Source organism: Amblyomma americanum, chromosome 1 (assembly GCF_052857255.1).
Source record: "Amblyomma americanum isolate KBUSLIRL-KWMA chromosome 1, ASM5285725v1, whole genome shotgun sequence".
Lineage (NCBI taxonomy): Eukaryota > Metazoa > Arthropoda > Arachnida > Ixodida > Ixodidae > Amblyomma > Amblyomma americanum.
Genome location: NC_135497.1, coordinates 32,145,768 through 32,166,725, shown reverse-complemented (window position 1 = coordinate 32,166,725; position 20,958 = coordinate 32,145,768). Strand labels below are relative to the sequence as shown.

At 42.8% G+C, this 20,958-nt stretch overlaps 2 protein-coding genes across 2 annotated transcripts in view; one reads left to right on the top strand and one right to left on the bottom strand.

Moving 5' to 3' along the window:
* Positions 1 to 20,958, bottom strand: part of LOC144125662 (atrial natriuretic peptide-converting enzyme-like) — a 996,499-nt gene that overhangs the window by 510,858 nt on the left and 464,683 nt on the right. The window lies entirely within an intron of this gene.
* The window catches only part of LOC144115010 (uncharacterized), a 30,627-nt gene that overhangs the window by 6,928 nt on the left and 2,741 nt on the right, over positions 1 to 20,958 (top strand). Inside the window, exons 10-15 of the mRNA XM_077649123.1 lie at positions 2,072 to 2,208; positions 2,444 to 2,547; positions 2,907 to 3,012; positions 5,371 to 5,441; positions 8,520 to 8,601; positions 13,461 to 13,499. Of these exons, the coding sequence (XP_077505249.1) occupies positions 2,072 to 2,208; positions 2,444 to 2,547; positions 2,907 to 3,012; positions 5,371 to 5,441; positions 8,520 to 8,601; positions 13,461 to 13,499 (539 nt within the window). The remainder of the gene's footprint in view (positions 1 to 2,071; positions 2,209 to 2,443; positions 2,548 to 2,906; positions 3,013 to 5,370; positions 5,442 to 8,519; positions 8,602 to 13,460; positions 13,500 to 20,958) is intronic.

Sequence of the window (20,958 nt, the reverse complement as noted above, 5' to 3'; positions counted from 1 at the left end):
GCAGTCGTGCTGAGCGGAGCTTGCTTCCACATGCACTTGGGCACACGATTCAAATGCACGCCCACTTCTCGTATAGTAGAGGTCAGTTGCATACATCACCAGCCTTTGTTTCAATGCACAGCGAGTTTAGCCAGACAGCCAAACGAGTGAGCGCAAAAATATAACGTGGTGCTAAATGCGTTAGAATTTTTTCATTACGAATGCAAAAATAGCGTAAAATACACTGAAATGAGCAAACTGAGTACGTACCTGGAGAGGGCAGGATTCCCACCGTTGAAAACGACTTGTAGTCCTAATTCGTATTGACGGGTCTACTTCGCTAAGTTGTAAAAGCAAGCAAAATGTCTTCCTTCAGCCCCATCATGGAAAGATCTGTTGAACAATCTCGCCAACAATAGTATGCGAAAAATTAATTCCATGTTGAGGTTCTTCAACCACAATCTTCCTGCAGAACACAATGAGAAATTGCGCACACAATCTGCGCCACCATTGCTGCTATGGCTACCCTAGGAAGGGCGGTGTGCGTGAAACTGACACTTGTTTTGTATCGGCAACCTTTTATGCTTAGTACTCTGTTTTCTCTAGCATGAAGAATAAGTTAATAATTTAAAACTCTTACATGTTATTTTTCTCATAGCTGTATTTGCCGTGCATTGTTTGTGCTATTATTGGTAAAATACGCTGCAAACTTCAACGATGGGGGTGTAGAGAATGACATCCGCACCCAGGCTGGAGTTACGGTTGGTCACGGTAGTCACGGTCTCCGAAATGGAAGTTCGTTTGGGTGGTTGGGCAATTATAAATAAATAAATATAATGTTAGACTGTCCGAAACGTCTCTGTCACAACAGGTTGAAGACACAGAGAACGGGCTTAATAACAAAGAAAAAATTAAGCTATAATGCACTCACACGATACGTTCCCAGCATGTGCGTGTTGACCCATTCTAACAGTGCAGAGTTAAGAGGGAAGTGGAGTTATTCGCAAGGAGAGCGTCTAAGGGCATTTTTGCATGCAGTGCACACAGTGCGATCGGAATGATGCTCGCTTATAAGCCAGCTTTCATCTAATTTCACTGTGCGCTCACTTCTGCGCCTATTGACCGTACGATGTTCTGAGCCGCAGCAGCATTTATTTCCTTCTCAGCGTCCCTCCAAGCAGTAAAAAGCTTCCAATTTGGTTTTTACCCACGACCAATTCTGCCCAGTTGGCCCTCAATTGGGAATTTTTGCTCCCCACTTGACCAACAAATGGAATCACTTACTTCCCAGTTGGTCCCCAGTTCCTACTGTTTGGCTCTCGACTGGGAATTGATGTTTCTGAGTTCATGGTGAACTTGACCATTTGCCTCTCATTTGCTCCCCAACTGGGTTTGAAAGTGGAACCAGTTGGCTTCCAGCTGGGACCAGTTGGTTTCCGAATGATATCAGTGACTCCCAGTTGAATTTCCAGTTGAAGATTTTCACCTGAGTTAGGTTCTAGCAGCTTCCTCTCTGGACGATTGGAGTGACTGAAAATGACCAAGTGACACGAGCCACATGCTAGAATGCTCGGACTTCGAGATGGCACTTCGGCAATGACAAGGGATTAAAAAAAACTTGTTCTTGAGTCTGCAGCCGACTGGTTCGGGTCATTCCTCCCAACGGTGCTCTAAGCGTTAATGTTTAGACAAATGTATTCTAATAGCCTTTTCTTGTGTCAAGTAGAGTGACAAATAATGGATGTCTGCAACCTCCGAATGTGCATGGTGGGCCTCATTGTACTAATATCTTTGCCTTTGCTATGTGACAAATCAGGATGCAAGTTGTGAATAGTCGGAAAACAAAGCAGCTACATAAGGAAAGAAGTAAAAATACGCCAATATTCTCTCAGGAAGATGACATCAAGGTGATGTGGACTAGAGCTCTGTGCAGAATATTATTTTCTTTGTTATTCAAATGGAATTTCTCCAAAAGTAGAGAGATGCTGTTGCTGTTATTGTGCAAGGGGCTTGTTGATTTTAAGTCTGGAGCATTTTTGTGCTGAAGCATCCATTCTCAATGCAAGGTGGGGCATTTTTTGTTCCCAAACAGCCTTATTCTATGATCACTGGAGCCGCTCCCAGAGAGTGACCTCTGACATGAGTGACGAATTGGCCAGGAAGAAAGAAGAAGTTCAGAGACTCTCTGCAGAGTGCGCAAGAATGGACTCTGTCATCAGGGAGCAGATGGTAGGCTGTTTTCCATGCTTTCTTTGGGCATGAGAGCTTAGGACTGACGGTTGTGTATGGTAAGTGAAGTTTCAACGTCCCGAAGCTGCATGTGAGCTGTGAGGGATGCCGTAGTGCATAAACAGCAAATTATTTCCAGTCACATGGAATTCTTTTATTTGCTCTTATATCGCACAGCAAACCGGAGCCAATGTCACCACACCGCTTCTTAGAGGCTTCTGGTTTCTACCTGCAGGCTGAAATTGAAGGCCTCTGCAGTGGTATCACCAACTTTGAGCAGCTTGCTGCAGATAGTGCTGGTGACCTAGCACGAGTGCAGGCTGAAGCCAAGTCCCTCATGTGAGATTTTATTTGTGATCTTTTTTCCACAGTTACCAGAATAGTCCCTTAATTGCAACGTGCACTTAGCTGCACATAACTGAGAGCGGCACAGTTGAAGCTTTTTGTTGTGTTTGGATCTCGCATAGCCTGGCTATAGGACCTTTTGCAAATATATCTCAGTCTGCCTAACTTTGATTATCCTTGGCCATAACCACAGGTACTCACTGTGGTGTGCTCGCATGTTAATTAGTGGAAGGCATAACTTCACGGGGAGCCTGAAGCGGTTACTGCAACTCACTGCTCTGTGATTGAATGCTGTAGTTCTGCTAGCAGTGTGAATGATTTTTGAGTACATCGCACTGTGCTCATTCTACCAGGGAGTCCCTGGCTGCAGCCCAGATGGAGGCTGAAGAACGAGAGGAGGCTGCCCTGCTGCTTCTCAAAAAGGACACACAGATTGCCCAACTGGAAGGAGAGCTGCAGGTATTCCAGAGGCTGTCTGAATTGCTTGCACGCATTTTATGGCATGCAGTTGTGTAACAATGAGGCATAGAACCTGCAGGCTTGGCCTGATATCTGTGCCTATCAAGCAGGACTGGGTGCAGTTTTAACTCAACTAATTTATTAACCTTTGATACCTTAATAACCAAGCATATTGTTGTGTGGGCACAAATTGCACACACTTCTGTAGCAGAAAGTTTTTTTTTTGCTTGCTTGCTGGCATATCATGCATTCTGAATCTTCTCTGGAACTGCATGCTTACAGCAGCCACCTTCTTGTCTGTCTTTGCTAGAAGTGCAAGCCTGCATTCGTTGCATTTTCTAAACATAAACACGTTGCTAGGAAAGAGATTGTAACTGTGCCTGGCATATCCTTTTTCAGTGAAAGATTGACTACTTGAATGCATAAATTCACTTCAAGCATGTATTTGCATAACTTTGATAAGGCACACTTTGTGCATTTTGATATCCATTGTTTGACAAGATATTACCTCCAAGCATCAACCAACATTCTGACTTGGTCAGCAAACAGTGCACTTTCTATTTGCCACTTTGGCTGACATAATTCCTGTAGAACAATTGGTTAATAAGTTTGATCGGGGTGAAGCCTTACTGATTTGTGCATTTAATTGGTCAGTATCTCAGCCCTGATTTTAAATGATTGGCTCAATGTGTAGCCTTACTGGGGGAGTGGGTGGATGTGTTATTGTGAGCATCAGTGGGTGGAATTCATTCTTCATATAGATTAAAAATTCAGCAAGTTTGTGGTGTATACTTTTCTCAGCATTTTGCTTGGTAAGGAAGTAAACAGCGTGTTTCGACCATTTCTTCTGAAGACTGTCTTGCAAAGCAGTTGGCTGCTAGTTCAGTGGTTGTTACTGTTTCGTCTTATCAGTGCAATTAACAGTAAATTTCCACTAACTCCAACTCGCGTATCTTTAAATATATCTGTGATCGAAGTTGAGCAAGTTTTTCCATGTCATGCAGTGGAGAGCATTAGGTACTGCATATATTAGTATCTTGGAAGCTTTTCATGACAAAATTTGGATATCTTGGAATAAGATTTGTGAGAACTTGGTAAAGGAAAGGAGGGTTGTTGGCCGGTGGTTGTTGTAGCCTACAGGTCATGCTACTGACGAACAGGTTAGTCTGCACTAGTGGGCTGGAGTGTGCGCCCATTACTGCCGCTCTCCCTGCATGATTTTGTGCGATTTTGACTTCACACGAGGCATGTACAGAGTCTGCTTCCTAAGACAATGATGGTAGGGCAGGCAGGAAGCGGATACATGCAGGTGAATCTGGATCTTTTTTCCCATGAGCAGCAGTACCATTTGACACATGGCAGAGATGGTGGTGGCCCTTACTGCCTAGATCCACATTATGAGCACGATAACAGGTTCAAGCTAGCGCACTGGTCTTTGTCAGCTGGGTTTCTTGCACTGCTGTGCCGCTCGCCAGACTCTTCTAGTAAATGGTCAAGTGCTTATTCTTCAGAAGGGAATTGGCAATGCTAGATATAGATAGATCCAGGCTTACAGTTATAAAATGCATGATCAGTACATTTGAAAGTTTTGTGCATTGTTGACCTCAAGGCTCTGTTTATTTCAATTTTTCTCTTGTTTTGTGACTTTGAGATATTGAGGTTTTAGTGTATGTGCACTGAACCTTCTGTCAGGCTACAATTATTTAACTGTGACCACATTTGCATTTTCAGTTTTCACTGCTTAGTGGAGAATCAAATCTTTTGCACCTGGGTTGTCACTTGTTGCATCACTCAAGTGTGTAAAATGCGTGAGCATAATTGACAGCTGCACATGGGAAACCAATGTCAATGTTGGATTGCAAGATACTTTAACCATTACTTTTTTTTAGCCTTGAAATCACCAAAAGTGGCTTTCATAACAGCAATGCTTTCAGTTACCTTAAAGAATAATCTTGCAGGGCATGCTTCTCAGTGTTTACCAATCACATATATGTACAGTGGCGGGGTATTGTTTTCATGTCTTTACAGGGTGTTTGCAACTTAGCATGGTTGTGGCTAGCTCACGGTAGCTCACTTTGTGTTAGCCCTTGAAGTATAAAAGGTTAACTCGTTAGGCTTTGTTTATGAAACCAGTTATCACTTCTGTGCATGCTTAACTTGCCATGTTTGCCAGAGACCTGTCTTGCAGCCTTGCGAGTGCTTAGATTGCCGTTGTTATATTGAGGAGTTGGTTCACTCTGAACTTCTTTGTTTTTGTGAAGTTGAATGTTTTTGTTTATTTCACTGATGCTCAAAGTTGTTGATTGTGATTGTGCACAGCACTAAATGCTTCCTTGTCTTTTCTTGAAAAACTATCAGGAAAAGAGAGAGGAGCTTGCCAGTCTTGTCCAGGAAAAGGCAGCAGCAGCGGATGAGTCAGAGAGGTTCAGGTGTGTGGCAGAAGTTGTTTTGTACATCTTGTTTGTTTACTCAGCCCTTTGTAGGTCACTTGACTTCTTTGCGAATCTGTTTGCTCTACGAAGTTTGCAGACACTGAAACTGAACAGAATTGCATGTTTATACATTTATATCGGTTGCTGTGATATTACGTGGCATTCTTTACTGCTGAAAACATTTTGCTGAGCAAGTTTTGTTAGAACAGCCCCTGGCCATTAGTAGAAAAGAGGGAGGAGGCACTCTCTAATGGTAGCCCAGTATGCTTGCCTGATAACATAGTTTGCAGGCTACTCCAAAGGAAGTGGTGAAACATAAAGTGGTGCACACCATCATACACATGCTGTTCACAGAATGCATGTGATACAGTATGATATTAGATTTGAATTTAGCGGGTAGAAGTTAGCGGGCAGAAAATATCTTCTGCTTATGCACAACTCACAAATCACAATGATACGGCGATGATAGGCAGTGCTGTGCACTTTTATTGAAAAGGATTCGTAGTACGCTTTTTAATGTGATAGTGTTAAGGAGCTCGTGTTGCAGAAAAATAGGCGTCGGCAACGATGGTGTTGTTGATCGTGAGCAAAAAATCCCCAGGGAAGCTAACTAGGATGCAAACAGGCCACCTAGGTAATGTGATATTGCAGCACCATCACTACCTACCCACCGAGTTGTGAGCAAACTGCCCACCATAGCAGGTGGTCGTTAATGACTGGCTGCTCAGGAAGAGCAGTCTAGGACGCGCAAGACCCACCAGTAGCAGCACCTGCTTCACAGAGCAGTTCCGCATCACTTAACCACTACACCACTGTGCCAGGAGGGTTATGAAGACTTCGAGGCATTGATGAATATAAAGTAGAGAATGGCTAATTTGGCATATATGAGCGTAAACCCCTTGAGCTATCACGTCAAACCCTTAACGCGGAGCTTAGGTATTCTCATTGTTTTTTAGTGATAGCTACCTTACGCTAGCATTTCAAGCCATCAGCATGGCACCCTTGAGCTCTGTGGCGGCACCGTGGCTGGTCATGTGTTGCAGAGCAGCTGCAGGCGCGCCAGCGAAACCGAGTTAGAGGGGCATGGGGAGTGAATCCACGTCCACGGACAAAGATGAAGAAGGAACGCCCAGTGAAACGGAGCGGCGAAAAACACTTTGCAATTCGACTTAACGAGTTCCACCTGGCCAGCTGTAGCCATCGCATCACTCCAAATTTAACCAGAGCTAAACCATAGCCATTTTTTTTTCCAGTGAAACTGCCGCAAATGAGTGACCATCTGAGCCCTGTCCATAGATATTACTGCAACTCTGATGGTGCAATTTTGGCTCTTGGTAGCTTCAAAATGCACTAAGAGGCAAAGACTGGTGAAAAACAGACATGGCTCTGGTACACAACAAAAATGGCTCCACTCGTTTTCCATCTGACACTGTGGAGTTGCCATTTCAACTTAAGGATTAAAAAAGAATTTATGAAAGCAGTGTGGCCTTCAAAGAATATTATGGGAAGCAGTAATGTTTTTTTAAGTTATTGGGATTTCTGTTTTTACACATGGTCAATGCAAGTCTGCTCTCATAGTATGTGGTCCTTAAGATTGTAAGGACCATTTGCAAACCGATTATGTGGCACCAGCTTATTTAAATTGAGGCAGTGAATCAAAAAGCACTGAGATATTTTTCATGTGATAGGACCCTATGAGAAACCCTGCAGATAGCGGAGACTACTGCAGACTTTTCTTGAAGAGCATTGCACACAGGTGCATAAAAGAGTCAATGGAGTATTGACATATGCCGCTGGAGGGTGCTTAGATGGTAAAAACATAAAAATAAGTGTTTGCTGAATAAATCACGAGCATGTTGTGACCATGACAGATGCTTTTTCTGCTGTAATTTGGAATTTGTGGGTTTTCACTTGTGGTGTGAGGCTGTTTCAGTACGCAATACAAAAGATTGCGCTTGGTGAATGTGATTCCAGCATGCATATTGGAAGGCATCACAAAGCCTTATTTGCTGTGAAATGCCTCTGACAGGTTGATTGCCTTCCATAGCTGCATATGAGCATGTGGTGTGCATCGTATTTCCAGAGCACTGAAGTAAATGTCATTGGCACATCAAGTAATCCCAAGTGAGAGTGGCATGCAAAAGATAAAAGATTAGACAAAGTTCTCCTGTCGGGACATGACTGGTTTAGGTCATTGTCCACTGGCAGCATGGTGTCTTTTCTTCTACTTTGTGAAATCGTCTTCTGCATAAAATGACAGCTCAGTTACATTCCCTCTTTAACAGAAAAAAAAAGGTCTACAGTAGAACCCTACAGTTACGTTTTTCATGGGACCACATAAAAAGTGTACCAGTTGGGACAATAACCGAGAAACATGCGGGAAAAAAATGATACATTGTTTCCTGCCGTAATTTTCTTTAGTTCTAGTAAAAAAGGGCAGTGGCGCATCACTTTACCATTGTGCTGCTCCCAGTTATCTATGAATGTAAAGTAGAGAATGACCAATTCCGCATACACCCTTAAGGTGGAGCTCAGTGCACTAGCACTAAGGACCCCACTTGCCGATTTTGCCAATCTTTGAAGCCTGCTTGAGCTTGAAAACCAAGCCTCAGCTTGAGACTGAAGTGCTAGTGTACCTAACTGGCATTTGGCCTAACCAAACTAAATCATCCGTCATTTTTGGTATAGCAAGCATAAGTCAGTTTTGATGCCTGTACACAACTGCTAAAGGTGACACCGAGGCTGTCTGCGCATTGGCTATGACCTCAGTTATGTGTGCCAGCAGTGTACTACACTATCTGAATAAAAGTAGTCTATGCTTACAGTAGCCTGCTCATAGCAAAAGCCATGATGGGTGTCGTCACAGGGAATCCCAAATGAGTGAAATCGACATTGTAATCATTTCATTGTCTGCGTGATATGAAGTGCAACACATGTTGAATACGCTGCAGGCTGGTCTTTTTGCCAGGTCATTTGTTAAAACTAAAGAGAAGTCTGATTGATGCTATGCAATTATTTCTAAACCCTCAAGGAAAGATTGCAGCATTAAATATAAACATCTTCATCACATTGCAGGGAAGCCAATCAAAACTTGAAAGAAATTGTATTCAGCCTTTCCAAACAGCTTGAGCAAGAACAGATCCGGCGGGAGAGCATGGTATGTTGCATTTTTATCTGTGCATGCCTTCTGCAGTAGTGGTTCTTAGAAGTGAGATCTTTGTGGTCCTGTGCAGGACGTATACCTCTGCGTTCTTGGAATCAAATAAAAACCAAAAAACATTGAGAGGAAAAATAATTGCAAATTTGTAATAATAAAGAAGTCTGAATGCCAAGGACATCTTGGTTTTCAGCTCGAGATGTTTGGTCATGAAAAGGGCAACATTCGCTGAGGTATATATCTGAAGTTCATGATGTTAAATTAGTATTGGAAAACATAATAAAGTAAAAGCTCGTTAATTCAAACTGACGGTTAATTCGAACTGATGCCCGTGTCCCGGCATAGCCCTGTGTACTTCAATGGGGGGAAAACTTTTGATAATTCGAACAAGTTGGCGTCCGCTACGATTAATTCGAATAGGAGCCACTGGCTGACACCGCTCCTCGTAGATAGAAGTTGACCCAGAGCAAGTACAATGCGGTGCAAGTTTACTAGAGATGTAAAAAATTGAAAAGAAAAAAAGCCGAGTGCATAAGGCTGGTGGAGCCTATGCCACCGATGCTTCGGCACAAGCCGTTCCCGGTGTTCGTTGCACCGCGGTGACTGGGTCATGATCATATGGTGCACACAACACAGTATGGCGGTACGGGCGCAGGCGACATGCTTTTTGTTGGTGCCGCGAACTATGTTGACAACAGTGTGGAGATGTTGGAGCCCTCGATTGGCACCAATATAATTGAGGCAGCATGTTTTCAGCAGACTCCACAGTGCTTACGGGCGATGAGCACAGCCGACAGTGATGAGTCCAACTGCGGCGATGAGCCTATGCTATAGCCAAGTGCATGAGTGCATGTGAATTAGCATCGGCGCTCGATGTTGCAGCATGCTACTTCTCTGCCAGTGAGAACTCGGACATTGCGCTGGAGCTCTTGGGCAAGCTGTAAATGATGCTGATGGAGTATTGACAGAAGAAACGCAAGCAAATGGACATCACTGATTCCTTCTAATTTCGACAACCCTTTCCCATAAATAAACATGTTCTGAAGCATAAAGAGCGTCCTATATTCCAGCACTAAAGCTCGCTGCTCACGTGAATGCATTCCATTACTTGTTTCTGGTGCATAACTGGCCGATCAATTTATTTAATTTGCCAGTTGGACTTCATGAATTTAATTCTCAGAATCTCCTGCCACTAACCTGTAGTAGCGCTTAGCTCGCAGTAACGAGTCTAGATGTGACTGCTTTGGATTCTGTAATGCTACTCATCCCAGTGCCCGTTCGATAATTCGAACTTCACTTCACTTAATTCAAACAATTTTCGGGTCCCCATCGAGTCCGATTAACAAGCTTTTACTGTGTTAGGTTATCAGATTTACTTGTTGCAAAGCTTATTCGCCCTTGGGACTAGGTCATCTTTGTCTGATGTGCTACATTTACTACAGTTTTCCATGTGCAGCACAGGCGGCAAAAGGAACTACAGTGTTTTATGTCACTAGTTAGATGAGATGCACTGTAACAAGTGACTGCAACATAGAGGCATGCATGCAAGCGGTGATGAATCCACTCGACTTTATGAATGCTAGCTACTATGGTTTCTTCAATCCAGATCTGAAGTAATGCTTTATGAAAGTCCGAAAGCTATATTGGGTTCCTGTACACTGTAAATCAGGTATTCTAAGAAACAAGAAGCTGAATTTTGTGTTAAAACAAAAAATGCTGTCTGAAAATGCTGAGCCTTCATTGCATCCTGAGGCACAGTTACAGTTTAATCCACATATATCGAAGTTGAAAAAAAAGCCTAGAAGTTCGATACGTGTAATTCAATGTAAAGCTTGCAGTAAATTTAACAGACAAACTCATTGAGATGGAAAAAAAATGTATCTCTATGGTAGGCATTTACTGTGTGCAGATTACCAAGTAAAATAATTGTGAATTTATTATGTTTTTTCATTCTCATTGCCCAAGAGAAAATTCATTTTTCATTGTTACCAATGGACTTTAAACAGCTGAGACATCAGCATGCTACTGATGTGCAATATATCGACTAACCATGTTGAGCGCACAGAGCGTGTGGGCACATGTTCGCTCAATTCTACGTCACAATTCACATTAGCGCTGTTCTGGTTATCCTTAACATCGGCAATGACGTGTTCACCTGCAAGCTCTTCCATAGTCTTAACTTCATCGTCCACAGAGACGAATTCATCTACAGCTGCCCCATCATAAATAGAACCAGAAAATTCGGACAACTGGTTACACAAATCATCATAGTCCACGAGCTCCAGCAAAGCAGAGACCAGAATGTCGGAAGCAGTTTTGTATAGTTTTGATTTTGGAATCATTCCACAATTCTACCAGTATAGACAGGGTGCCTATGAGGTCGATTTTAGGTCTCTTCCAGACCTCAGGTTCTGCAGGAGCCATTCAGTCAGCTGTTTCCTATAACTAACTTTCACTGCGTGAATTACCCCCTGGTCCAAGGGTTTTGGCACCAGTGTAGCTTTCGGTGGCAGGAAGGCAAGTGTGATGTTGCTGAAACTTGCACTGAAGCGCTAGGCACAGCCGTTGTCTATAGTGAGGCAGGCATATCGAGGAACCATTTGTACGCAGCTGCCTGAACATGTTCATATGGGGCTGTTTGCATACATCTGCCACGAGTGCCAGGTCTCTCCTCCACTTTGGCCCGAACGTCATCCTTGTTCTTTCGAATGTTGCTCAGCGTGCCTCTAGGAATCCTGTGCACTGCGGCGACTTAGGATTTGTTCTCATCTCGTTCAACTCACGTGAAAATTTCCAGTTTCATGGAAAAGGGGAAGTTCTGCCATTCGTTTCGCTGCTGTTATCGTATGCACACGGCCACTAACGAAAACCATGCGAAACTGCCAGCGGCAGCACGATGCACCGTGCGAACTGTGGGACAACGTGGGCACAACTGGCGCAATGCACGATTTGTACGCATCCGCTGCTTGTCATGGAAAATCCGCTTCATCATTGGTCGGAGCATGCCAGTGGGAAAGTGAACCCCCCGATGTGTTGAGGAAAATCCAGCTTTTTGAGTCGCCTGATGTTTCCCAAAGTTGAATCTATTGGATGTGGCTAATTTTTGTATGATGTAGCCGTATATTTTCCTATACATTAAGGTTATAGCTTTATGGTGCACAGAAACTATTCTATAAAAACGATAATTCGACCTAACAGAGTTCGATATAATTGGGTTCGAGTTAATTGGGTTTGACTGTAGCCATTTAAAAGTAGTGAATGCTAAATGTGCTTTAATTTTGAAGCATCGACTTTAGTTTATTCTTTCTTAGTGCTGGAGACACCACTGTTTTAAAGAAACAAAATTTGTTTGCTGGAGCTGATTGTGATATGTACAGACTCTCTATGGAGTTTTATGCCATTGTTCTTTTACTTTGAAATTTGGAGAACGTGCACAGATTTGCTTTTTATGTGTGTGTTTGCACACAGGTGGACTCGAAAGCTGCTCTTGACATGCAGACAAATGATTTTTGTTATTTTTGCTTTTATTTTGCTTTTCTGGATCTTTATGGCAAGATATACCATATTTACACGATTGTAAGTCGACCTATTTTTAAATTTTGAAAATCCGAAGCATTGGGGTTGACTTACAATTGAAACGAAAACATCACACGATAAGTAAATGCGAGACAAATGAGATATCAGGCATGCTACAGCGTGGTTGCATTTTTGCTGCATGGTTCCATCGCATCGCTCTTGGTGCTGGCCTTGAGCAGCTGCTATGTCAACGCGCCAATCTGGCATCGGCCGATAGCTGCTGTCAATAAGCAGCAAACTGGCGCCCCACACATGGCTGCTGACTACGATTGCTGATATGCGATGGCGGCCCGATAACGCAACTACGGGAAGCTCAAGTGTCCAACAAGCTTTCTTTTTACTTTCAAATGCATGCTCAGCACTCAAGGGAGCTTTGATAGTTGATAAAAGGGCCGCTGTTTCAATCGAGGTGGCACCCCCACTCGGAACGGCAGCGGTGCCGGGGAGTGTTGGTAGACGACGGAAGAGCCGACAGAATTCACGAATAGTTTCTTTTTAGCTCTGACGCATTTGACTACTGCCTGCCACGTTTCTGAAGTTTTTAATGTAGTGATTCGTCAGCCGTCATTTGTGCTCCTGGTCCGGCATGCAACCGGCGCTTGTTTACGGCTACATTCTAGATGGCAGCTGCCATTTTTTGTGCTGAAGAAACGAACAGCCGTGCGCCGGGCCGCAAATTCGACGTTCGCAATGGGGGATACAGGTGTGGCAGCTGCAGCGAGGAAAATTTTCAGCTGTTCCACGCGATGTCGTGATGTGGCTGTTTGTGAAGTGCGGGATTTCGCTGGAGGATGACGATAGAACGACGTGTTGTGGGACCGCAGGAGCGATCACGACGGCAGCGCTAGTGATGACGATGGCGCAAGTGTGGACGAGTAGTCCAGTGACTAACACATTTTCGTTTTGGAATGTGCCCGCATGCAGCAGCCGATAGCACGGGGGCCCCTGGATATTACTATCGCGTTCAGCTATTCAAGGCCAAACTTAAACAACCTCGGCAGTTTTTTTTATTTTTCGGAAATGTGATTTGGAGTAGGTCAACTTACAATTGTGTAAATATGGTGTATAGCTTTATTTTTTATTGTGAAGCTTTCTTCAGCTGTTAAGTTTATGTGACAACAAGCTTCTCTTGCAGTTTTATTGCAATATGAAGACTAGAGATACAGTTAAGACAGAGTTAATGTACCTTGGATCTGGTTTTGAATTGACATCATAAGTGTCGTTTCTCAGGAGTCTCTATGTTAGGCTCCTTAACTTATTTGAGATGAATTTTTATTTTGCAGGATGATTTTGCCATGCAGACTGAAGAAGAGGTTGTGAAGGTGCTATTTACTTTGTTGCATTTTTTGCTGAGATCTAATCGTTTTCTCTTTTACTTAATTTCCTTATTGTTTTTCAGTACACTCTCACATGCTTCCTAGTTCATTTTTGAGCAAAGTAATGTCAGTGAATGAGAACTGTATAGAGGTATTATGTTCATTTTATTCACAAGCAGCATGTCGTTAACAATGTAATTGTGCTGTTGTTGATGCACATAACAAGATGGCATCGAAATGAAAATTGAGAATGCTGTAAAGACGAGGAGTGTGGGAAAATTCGTTAATATTAAATATTCCGTACAATTGTAAAATATTATATAGTTTGGTATTCAAAATCTTTGAAGTATTTTTCTTGACCAAATAATGCTTCTGGAACACTTGCTTGATGTGGTTTTGGTCCAGTCTACTCAATCCTCTGGGATGGCTTTACGGCATGTACGCCGCGAAAGCCCCGACAGCGTGAACACCTGCCACGTGTACGTGCTGCATGCCTGCGCGCCCGTGTATGCCCAAGCCAGCCTACGTATGTGTGTGGCAGCATATGTGAGCGGAGGAAAGTGTGGCGCCAAGATCTGCACCTGTAGGGTGTCTGCACCTGTGTTATCTGCAATGCACATCTGCCAGAACCAGTATGGCGGCATGCAGAGTTGAAAGACACACAGCTCCCATGACTTTCCTGTGATGAGTCTGAGCTGACCGCAGCTGCTGCAGCCATTCTTCACACGAAATTTATAATCAAGTGGGCCATGCGCGTAGCAAGGGAAGCTAATATGAGACACATGGAGATGGGTGCCCCTTTCCGACGCTTCATGCAGGGTAGTACTGGGCACTGAGGCGCATGATGTGTACGGGCCTAGCAGCTAGGTGCTCATGGAGGCACCGCTGAAAAAGCAACAGCTGCACAGCGACACATTCGCAATTGAGCCACCAGTCAGAGGTCCCACACCCCGGAATACATCGGCACCACATATAGGACGACTCCCGAAATTTCCAACGGCTATTTTTTTCAGAAAGGCAACACAGCAATAGTTATTTTGGCAAAGCTTCAATGCCACTCTTTTCTTTTTTTCATGTAATTACTTTGTGTGTTGAAAAAAAATATGGGATTTTGAAAATACTTATTATTGTGCTGTTAAACATTTTTGTGTGCCAGAAATATTTGAAATATTCCCTGTGAAATTGTTCAGCGGAAATTACTGTTCGTTTAGAATCAGCTTCAAACCAGAAAAACCACTATTCGCAGCTAATAAAAACTCGGGAAGGACTTAAAATTTATTTGAATTGATCTCTTTATTCTTTATTAAATAATATCCCACTTATAAAGCGACAAATGTCCCTGAAAGGAGACCCTTCAGCCAATGGCATTGACTGATTTTCATAACATTGTGGTTATTCTCATTGGACCTGCTGGCAGGGGGTTGCCGATGAAAAGATAGCCACAATCTGAAAACCGGTCAATGCCATTGGCTGGTGGAGGCCTCCTTTCAGGGGTATCTGCTGCTTCGTTCATTAGTTCTATCCGACTATAGATTTTGTTTCGTGAGCTGTTAAAATTGTGAATTTTGTTCTCGCCAAATGCCGTTATCCACTTTTTGTGACTAGCAAACTACTTCAGACAAACTTCGCCTTGTGGAAAAGTAAAGGTAACTTCTTTTTTAGTTGTGGGGCTCCTTTCACTTTTTGCAGTTTCATTAAAAACGATTATATTCATTAGATCATATCTCCATCATTAATGTAAAACAACCTTGGTACACCTTTGACTGTTTCTGGGTTAATTCAGTCTTAAAATAGCCCGCATTGCAGGACTGCCTCTTGCATCAATATTGTGCTTTTAATTTTAAGTTAAAGTTTTAATTTACTTTCTGGCGTGAAGATTTTTTTTCATGAGGCTGTAGACGCATGGGCAATTTGGCTGCTCATGTTCGAGCTAAGGAAGTATAACAAACAAGTCGTGAGAAAGAAGGTTGCAAAGAGGGCAGGTACCTGCCCGGCTTGCTAGTTGTGGCAATAGAAGCACGTGTTTTCATTGCCACTGAAGTTGATTTTGAAACACGTGCCAGTGGTGAACAGTGCATACCCTGTTGTCACAAAAACAGAGAAATAATCGCAGGATAAAAATGGCACACTCAACGAAGAAAATGAAATTGTTTGTTATAGAATATTAAATTGCATTTCTTTAGCTGGAATTCACAAAGCTTTTGCTGTGGGCTCATTTTGTCAGCGTGCTAAACTGCAATCACACACTTGGGTTATATTTTCAGGTCACTGGTGCAGTGCAGACCGATGGCTGCCTGGTGCCCAAGGTAAGGCTCTTTCTTGCTTGTTGCTAGCGTTAGACAACAATAGAGGTCAAGACAACAGATAATCTGTGCTACTTTTTACGGTAGGTTGGCAGACTTGGACATGTACTACCCTGAGATTGCATGCACGGCACTCCACCTCACCAACTCCGTGCAATGCTGTAGAAACTGGAAGCTGTGTGAAGTGTCTGAGCACTGGAACATGTGCAATAAGTTGTAGTGATCTGGTAGCGAGATGCTGGAGGTGGAAAGGGAATACGTCTACTTAGTGAATAAGAATGGGATGGAGTGCATGCTGCAGTATCCCTGAGATCATGAATGGAAATTTACCAATATTCCTCGACAGAAAAGTGTACAACACCTGTATCTTACTGGTAGTCACCTATGGGGCAGAAGCGTGACTAATGAAAAGGGTTCAGCTTAAGTTCAGGACAGTGCAGCGTGCTAATGAAAGGAAAATGATAAGGGTAACATTAAGACAGAGGTAGAGGGTAGGGTGCATGAGGGAACAAATGCAGGCAAACGACATCCCAGTTGAATTCAATTAAGAGGAGGAAATGCACTTGGGCAGGGCATGTAATGCGAAGGAAGCATAACTGCTGGTCCTTAAGAGTAACGGAATGGATTCCAAGAGAACGCAAACATAGCAGGGGGCAGCAGAAGGTTGAGTGGGCAGATGAGATTATTAAGTTTGCAGGTATAAGGGGACCACAGCTGGCAAAGGTCAGGGTTAACTGGATAGAAATGGAAGTGGCCTTTGTCCTGCAGCAGGCATAGTCAGGCTGATGATATGCAGTAGCAGTGCTTGCCTTTCAAATATGCTGTTTAAACACATTCAAGCAGTAGAGGCATAGATGATCTACTGCATTCTGGGTATATAGGGGCTTATGATCAAACCTGTACATGTATTCATGCTATCTACACACTGTGTTTTTCAGACACTATGGATAGTGACACTGTGTTGGAATGCTAACATCTCTGGTTCAATGATGTGACTATTACGGTAGCTTTGCACTAGCGTTTTGGGATGGGATATAGCTGCCAGTTCTAGCGAGCATTCCAAGCATTGAGAGCGTATTCACTTGCAGGCTGATTGTGAGGTGCAGACATCTGGCAATGATGATGAGGTTCTGTTGAAGGTAAGTCACTTTTGGATGCCAAGCTTCTGTGAGAGTGCATTTGATTTACTGGATGTTTTTGCCCTCAAATTGCTTTTAATATTGCCTCAGAAGCAAAAGCGTGAAATACATGTAGGGTTAATGACAAAGAAGGGCTGAAAAATCTCTTATTGTCTGCAAAACTGCTCTCTTGACTTATTCACCCACCATGATTTGCAAATTTTGTGATGATTGTCAGCCCACAGTTCGTCGCTGAGGTGTGGTTGAAACTTGTGCTTTTATCAGTAAGTAGAGGTGGGTGCCAAGTCTGCCTGAATTAACTTTATCCTTATCACCTTAGAAGCGGTGTAGCCAGAAATCATTCTGTGAACACGATTGCCTCAAAAGTAAGATAGGCACCTAATTGCAAGAACGTTTACATAGTAGCAAATTTTTTTTCTCCGTTTCAATCTCTCAATTGCCTATAGTGCATTTCCAGAATTTAAAGCCTTGCACACAGAAGGGACATTTTTTGCAGATCTGGCTATACAGGCTTTTCCTCAGCTGTGTTTCTGCTTTAATTTACAGCTGGAAAGCTCTGAGCATGAGGTGAATTTACTGAAATCCTCGATACATCGTATCTGCCTTGATAATGCGGCCCTGGGCAGTATGTACAAGGTCAGTGAATTGTTTCAGACCTTACTGTTTCCTTTGCCTAGTGCATGTTTATATCCATAACAAAAAAAAATTTCCACTATGTGGTTAGCCAAGGAAAGGAGTGGCTGAGAGCCACAGTGACATCATAAACATCTCCTCTGCCTATAGTGATGTTCTTGCCTTCTGCCTTGCCATTCTGCAGGATCGTCGGGGCCAGTTGATTAAAGCCAGTGAGATTTGTCATGCCTTGGAAGACCAGATGAAAAGGCTTGCTGAAGAGGTGCGCCATTTTTGACAGCTAATTGTCTTCAAATGCTCTTACATGACTTGTTCAATGTTGTGTAATTGAACATGATTGCTTTAATGTGATGCTTATTTTTACTGCATTACATGGTTGAAAAAAAAATTCTATCACCTGCTTACTAAAATGTGCACTGCTGCTTTATTGCCATGTCAGGGACTTGACTGTAATTCTCAAAAACAGCTAGTGGCGTCAGTTCTTCTTTGTTGGTTCCAATAGTTCTCCTGCTGGCGAAAACTCAGTATCTGAATGTAAATGTCATGGGAGCCTTACCTTTGAAGGCTGTTCTCATCACTTGAGGGCACATGCAGCCTCTGTGTAGCCTAATGGAGCACTATCATGATATCAACTTGGCAGCACCAAAAAGAACGAGACATAGAAGAAGCACACTGGATGAACCACTTCATATGACTTCATCCTGTACTTTTGTGCCAAGGTTTTAGCATGAATCACCAACTCGCCCAGCTTTCTGCATTACTTGAAGCTCTGTCATTTTTGTGCAGCTGAAAGCAACCAAGACTGACAAGGAAGCACTGCAGGTGGTAAGTTCTTTATTCATTTCATTCTCTCTGTTCATCCTCTTAGCTGCCTGTTATCCCCATGGAGTAACACAACATTCTAGAAAGAGGGTGACAGTTACTTTGTTCAAGAAATATAGCAGCCTAATGGCATATTTGTTGTTGTGAACAGCTTGCATTTCACGGACCAGTGTCAGAGTCAGTAGAATGGGAAAAGTTGACTGTGTGCCTAGAGTCTCACGTTCACGAAAATCAGGAAATCAGTCTATATATATTCAACTGCATTTGATAACAGCTAGTGCACTTTTCTCAAACTAGCATATATGAACATTATTTTCTTCTCTGCACAGTAGCTGAGTGAAATTATTTATTGAGCATCCTAGGTGTTTCTCTTTTATTGGTGTTGCTGCATTGTGTCATTATTGCAATTTGTCATCCATACTTCTCAGGCATTCACAGGGTTTGGATATGCAATGAATGAAATTGACTGTTTTTAAACGGCTGCGTGTTTCTTCTGGGGAGGGAGGGGGGGGGGGGGCATTCGACTCAGTGGAAAGCTCAGCCGTCATACATGCATTGCGTAATCTGAGAGTGTAGAAGAGCCTTATGTCAAAATAGTGGAAGATATATATATAGTAACTGCACAGCTACTATTGTCCTCCATTAAGTCAGCAAGAAAATTCCAGTAAGGAACGGCGTCAGGCAAGGAGCCACAATCTTGCAAATGCTATTCACCGCCTGTTTATAGGAGGTATTCCGAGGTCTAAGTTGGGAACAAGAGTAAATGAAGAATACCTAAATAATCTGCGATTTGCTGATGACATTGCCTTGCTGAGTCACTCAGGAGGTGAACTGCAAATCATGATCAATGAGTTAGACAGGCAGAGCAGAACGCTGGGTCTAAAAGTTAACATGCAGAAAACCAAGGTAATGTTCAACAGTCTAGCAAGGGAACAGCAGTTCACAATTGGCAGCAAGGACCTGGAAGTGGTAAAGGAGCATGTCTACTTAGGGCAGGTAGTGACCGCTGATCCGGATCATGGGAGGGATTTAACTAGAATGATAAGAATGGGGTGGAATGCATATCGCAGGTTTTCAAAGATCATGAATGGTAGTTTACCAATTTCCTTCAAAAGAAAAGTATATAACAGCTGTATCTCACTGGTACTCACCTACGGGGCATGAACGTGGATGCTGAAGAAAAGAGTTCAGTTTAAGTTAAGGACTACGCAGCCAGCCATGGAAAGAAAGGTGATAGATGTAACGTTAAGATACCGGAAGCGGGCAGAGTGGGTGATTGAACAAACGCGGGTTAATGTCCTAGTTTAAATCAAGAGGAAGAAATGAGCTTGGGCAGGGCATGTAAGATAACCGCTGGTCCTTAAGGGTATCGAGTGGATTCCAAGAGAAAGTAAGCGTAGCACGGGGCGGCAGAAGGTTAGGTGGGCGGATGAGATCAAGAAGTTTGCAGGCAAAGGTTGGATGCAGCTGGCAAAGTACAGAGTTAATTGGAGAGACATGGGAGAGGCCACTGCCCTGCAGTGGGCTTAGTGAGGATGATGATGATGATGAAATGAGAAGTACACGTCTGACAACTATGTCATTTTGTTTTATTTCATTTCTTCATGTGTTCTACAAAGCTGCAGCCAGATTAGATTGTTTAAAATTTAATTTAAGTGGGCTTCTAAACTGAAAGTGCATTTAATTGTGTTTGGCAGGGCTTTCCTGTACAATTTGTGCAGATTTTACTCGATACAGTTCTTTCAGCGTACATCAAGGTTCTCCTAGTTCAAGCATGATGCTAAGTGTATCGATCCTCTTTGTGCAGGAAGTCCAATCTCTCAAAGCCTCAAAGGAAGAAAGAGCCCAGAAGGTAGGTGTAATTATTATGTCACATTTGTCAGCTTAACAGTAGAACTGCATATAATCATTGTCAATCATTGTCTGATGTGATGCATAGCCTTCGAGCACAGTAGGCAGGCACTGTCTGGGCTCGAGGTTGGGCTCATTAAAAACAATTATATTCATTAGATCATAATTCCATCATTAATTTAAAACAACCTTGGTACACCTTTGGCTATTTCTGGGTTAATTCAGTCTTAAAATAGCCGGCATTGCAGGACTGCGTCTTGCATAAATATTGTGCTTTTAATTTTAAGTTAAAGTTTTAATTTACTTCCTAGCATGGGGATTATATTGATGAGGCTGTAAACGCATGGGAAATTTGGCTGCTCATGTTTGAGCTAAGGAAGTATAACAAACAAGTCGTGAGAAAGAAGGTTAAGGAAGTATAACAAACAAGTCGTGAGAAAGAAGGTTGCAAAGAAAGCAGGTACCTGCCCGGCTGGCTAGTTGTGGCAATAGAAGCACGTGTTTCCATTGTCACTGAAGTTGATTTTGAAACACATGCCAGTGGTGAACAGTGCATACCCTGATGTCATAAAAAAAAACAAAGAAGTAATCGCAGCATTAAAATGGCACACTCAACAAAGAAAATGAAATTTTGTCTGTTAAATAATATTAAATTGCATTTCTCTAGCTTGAATTCACAAAGCTTTTTCTGTGGGTTCATTTTGTTTGAGTGATAAA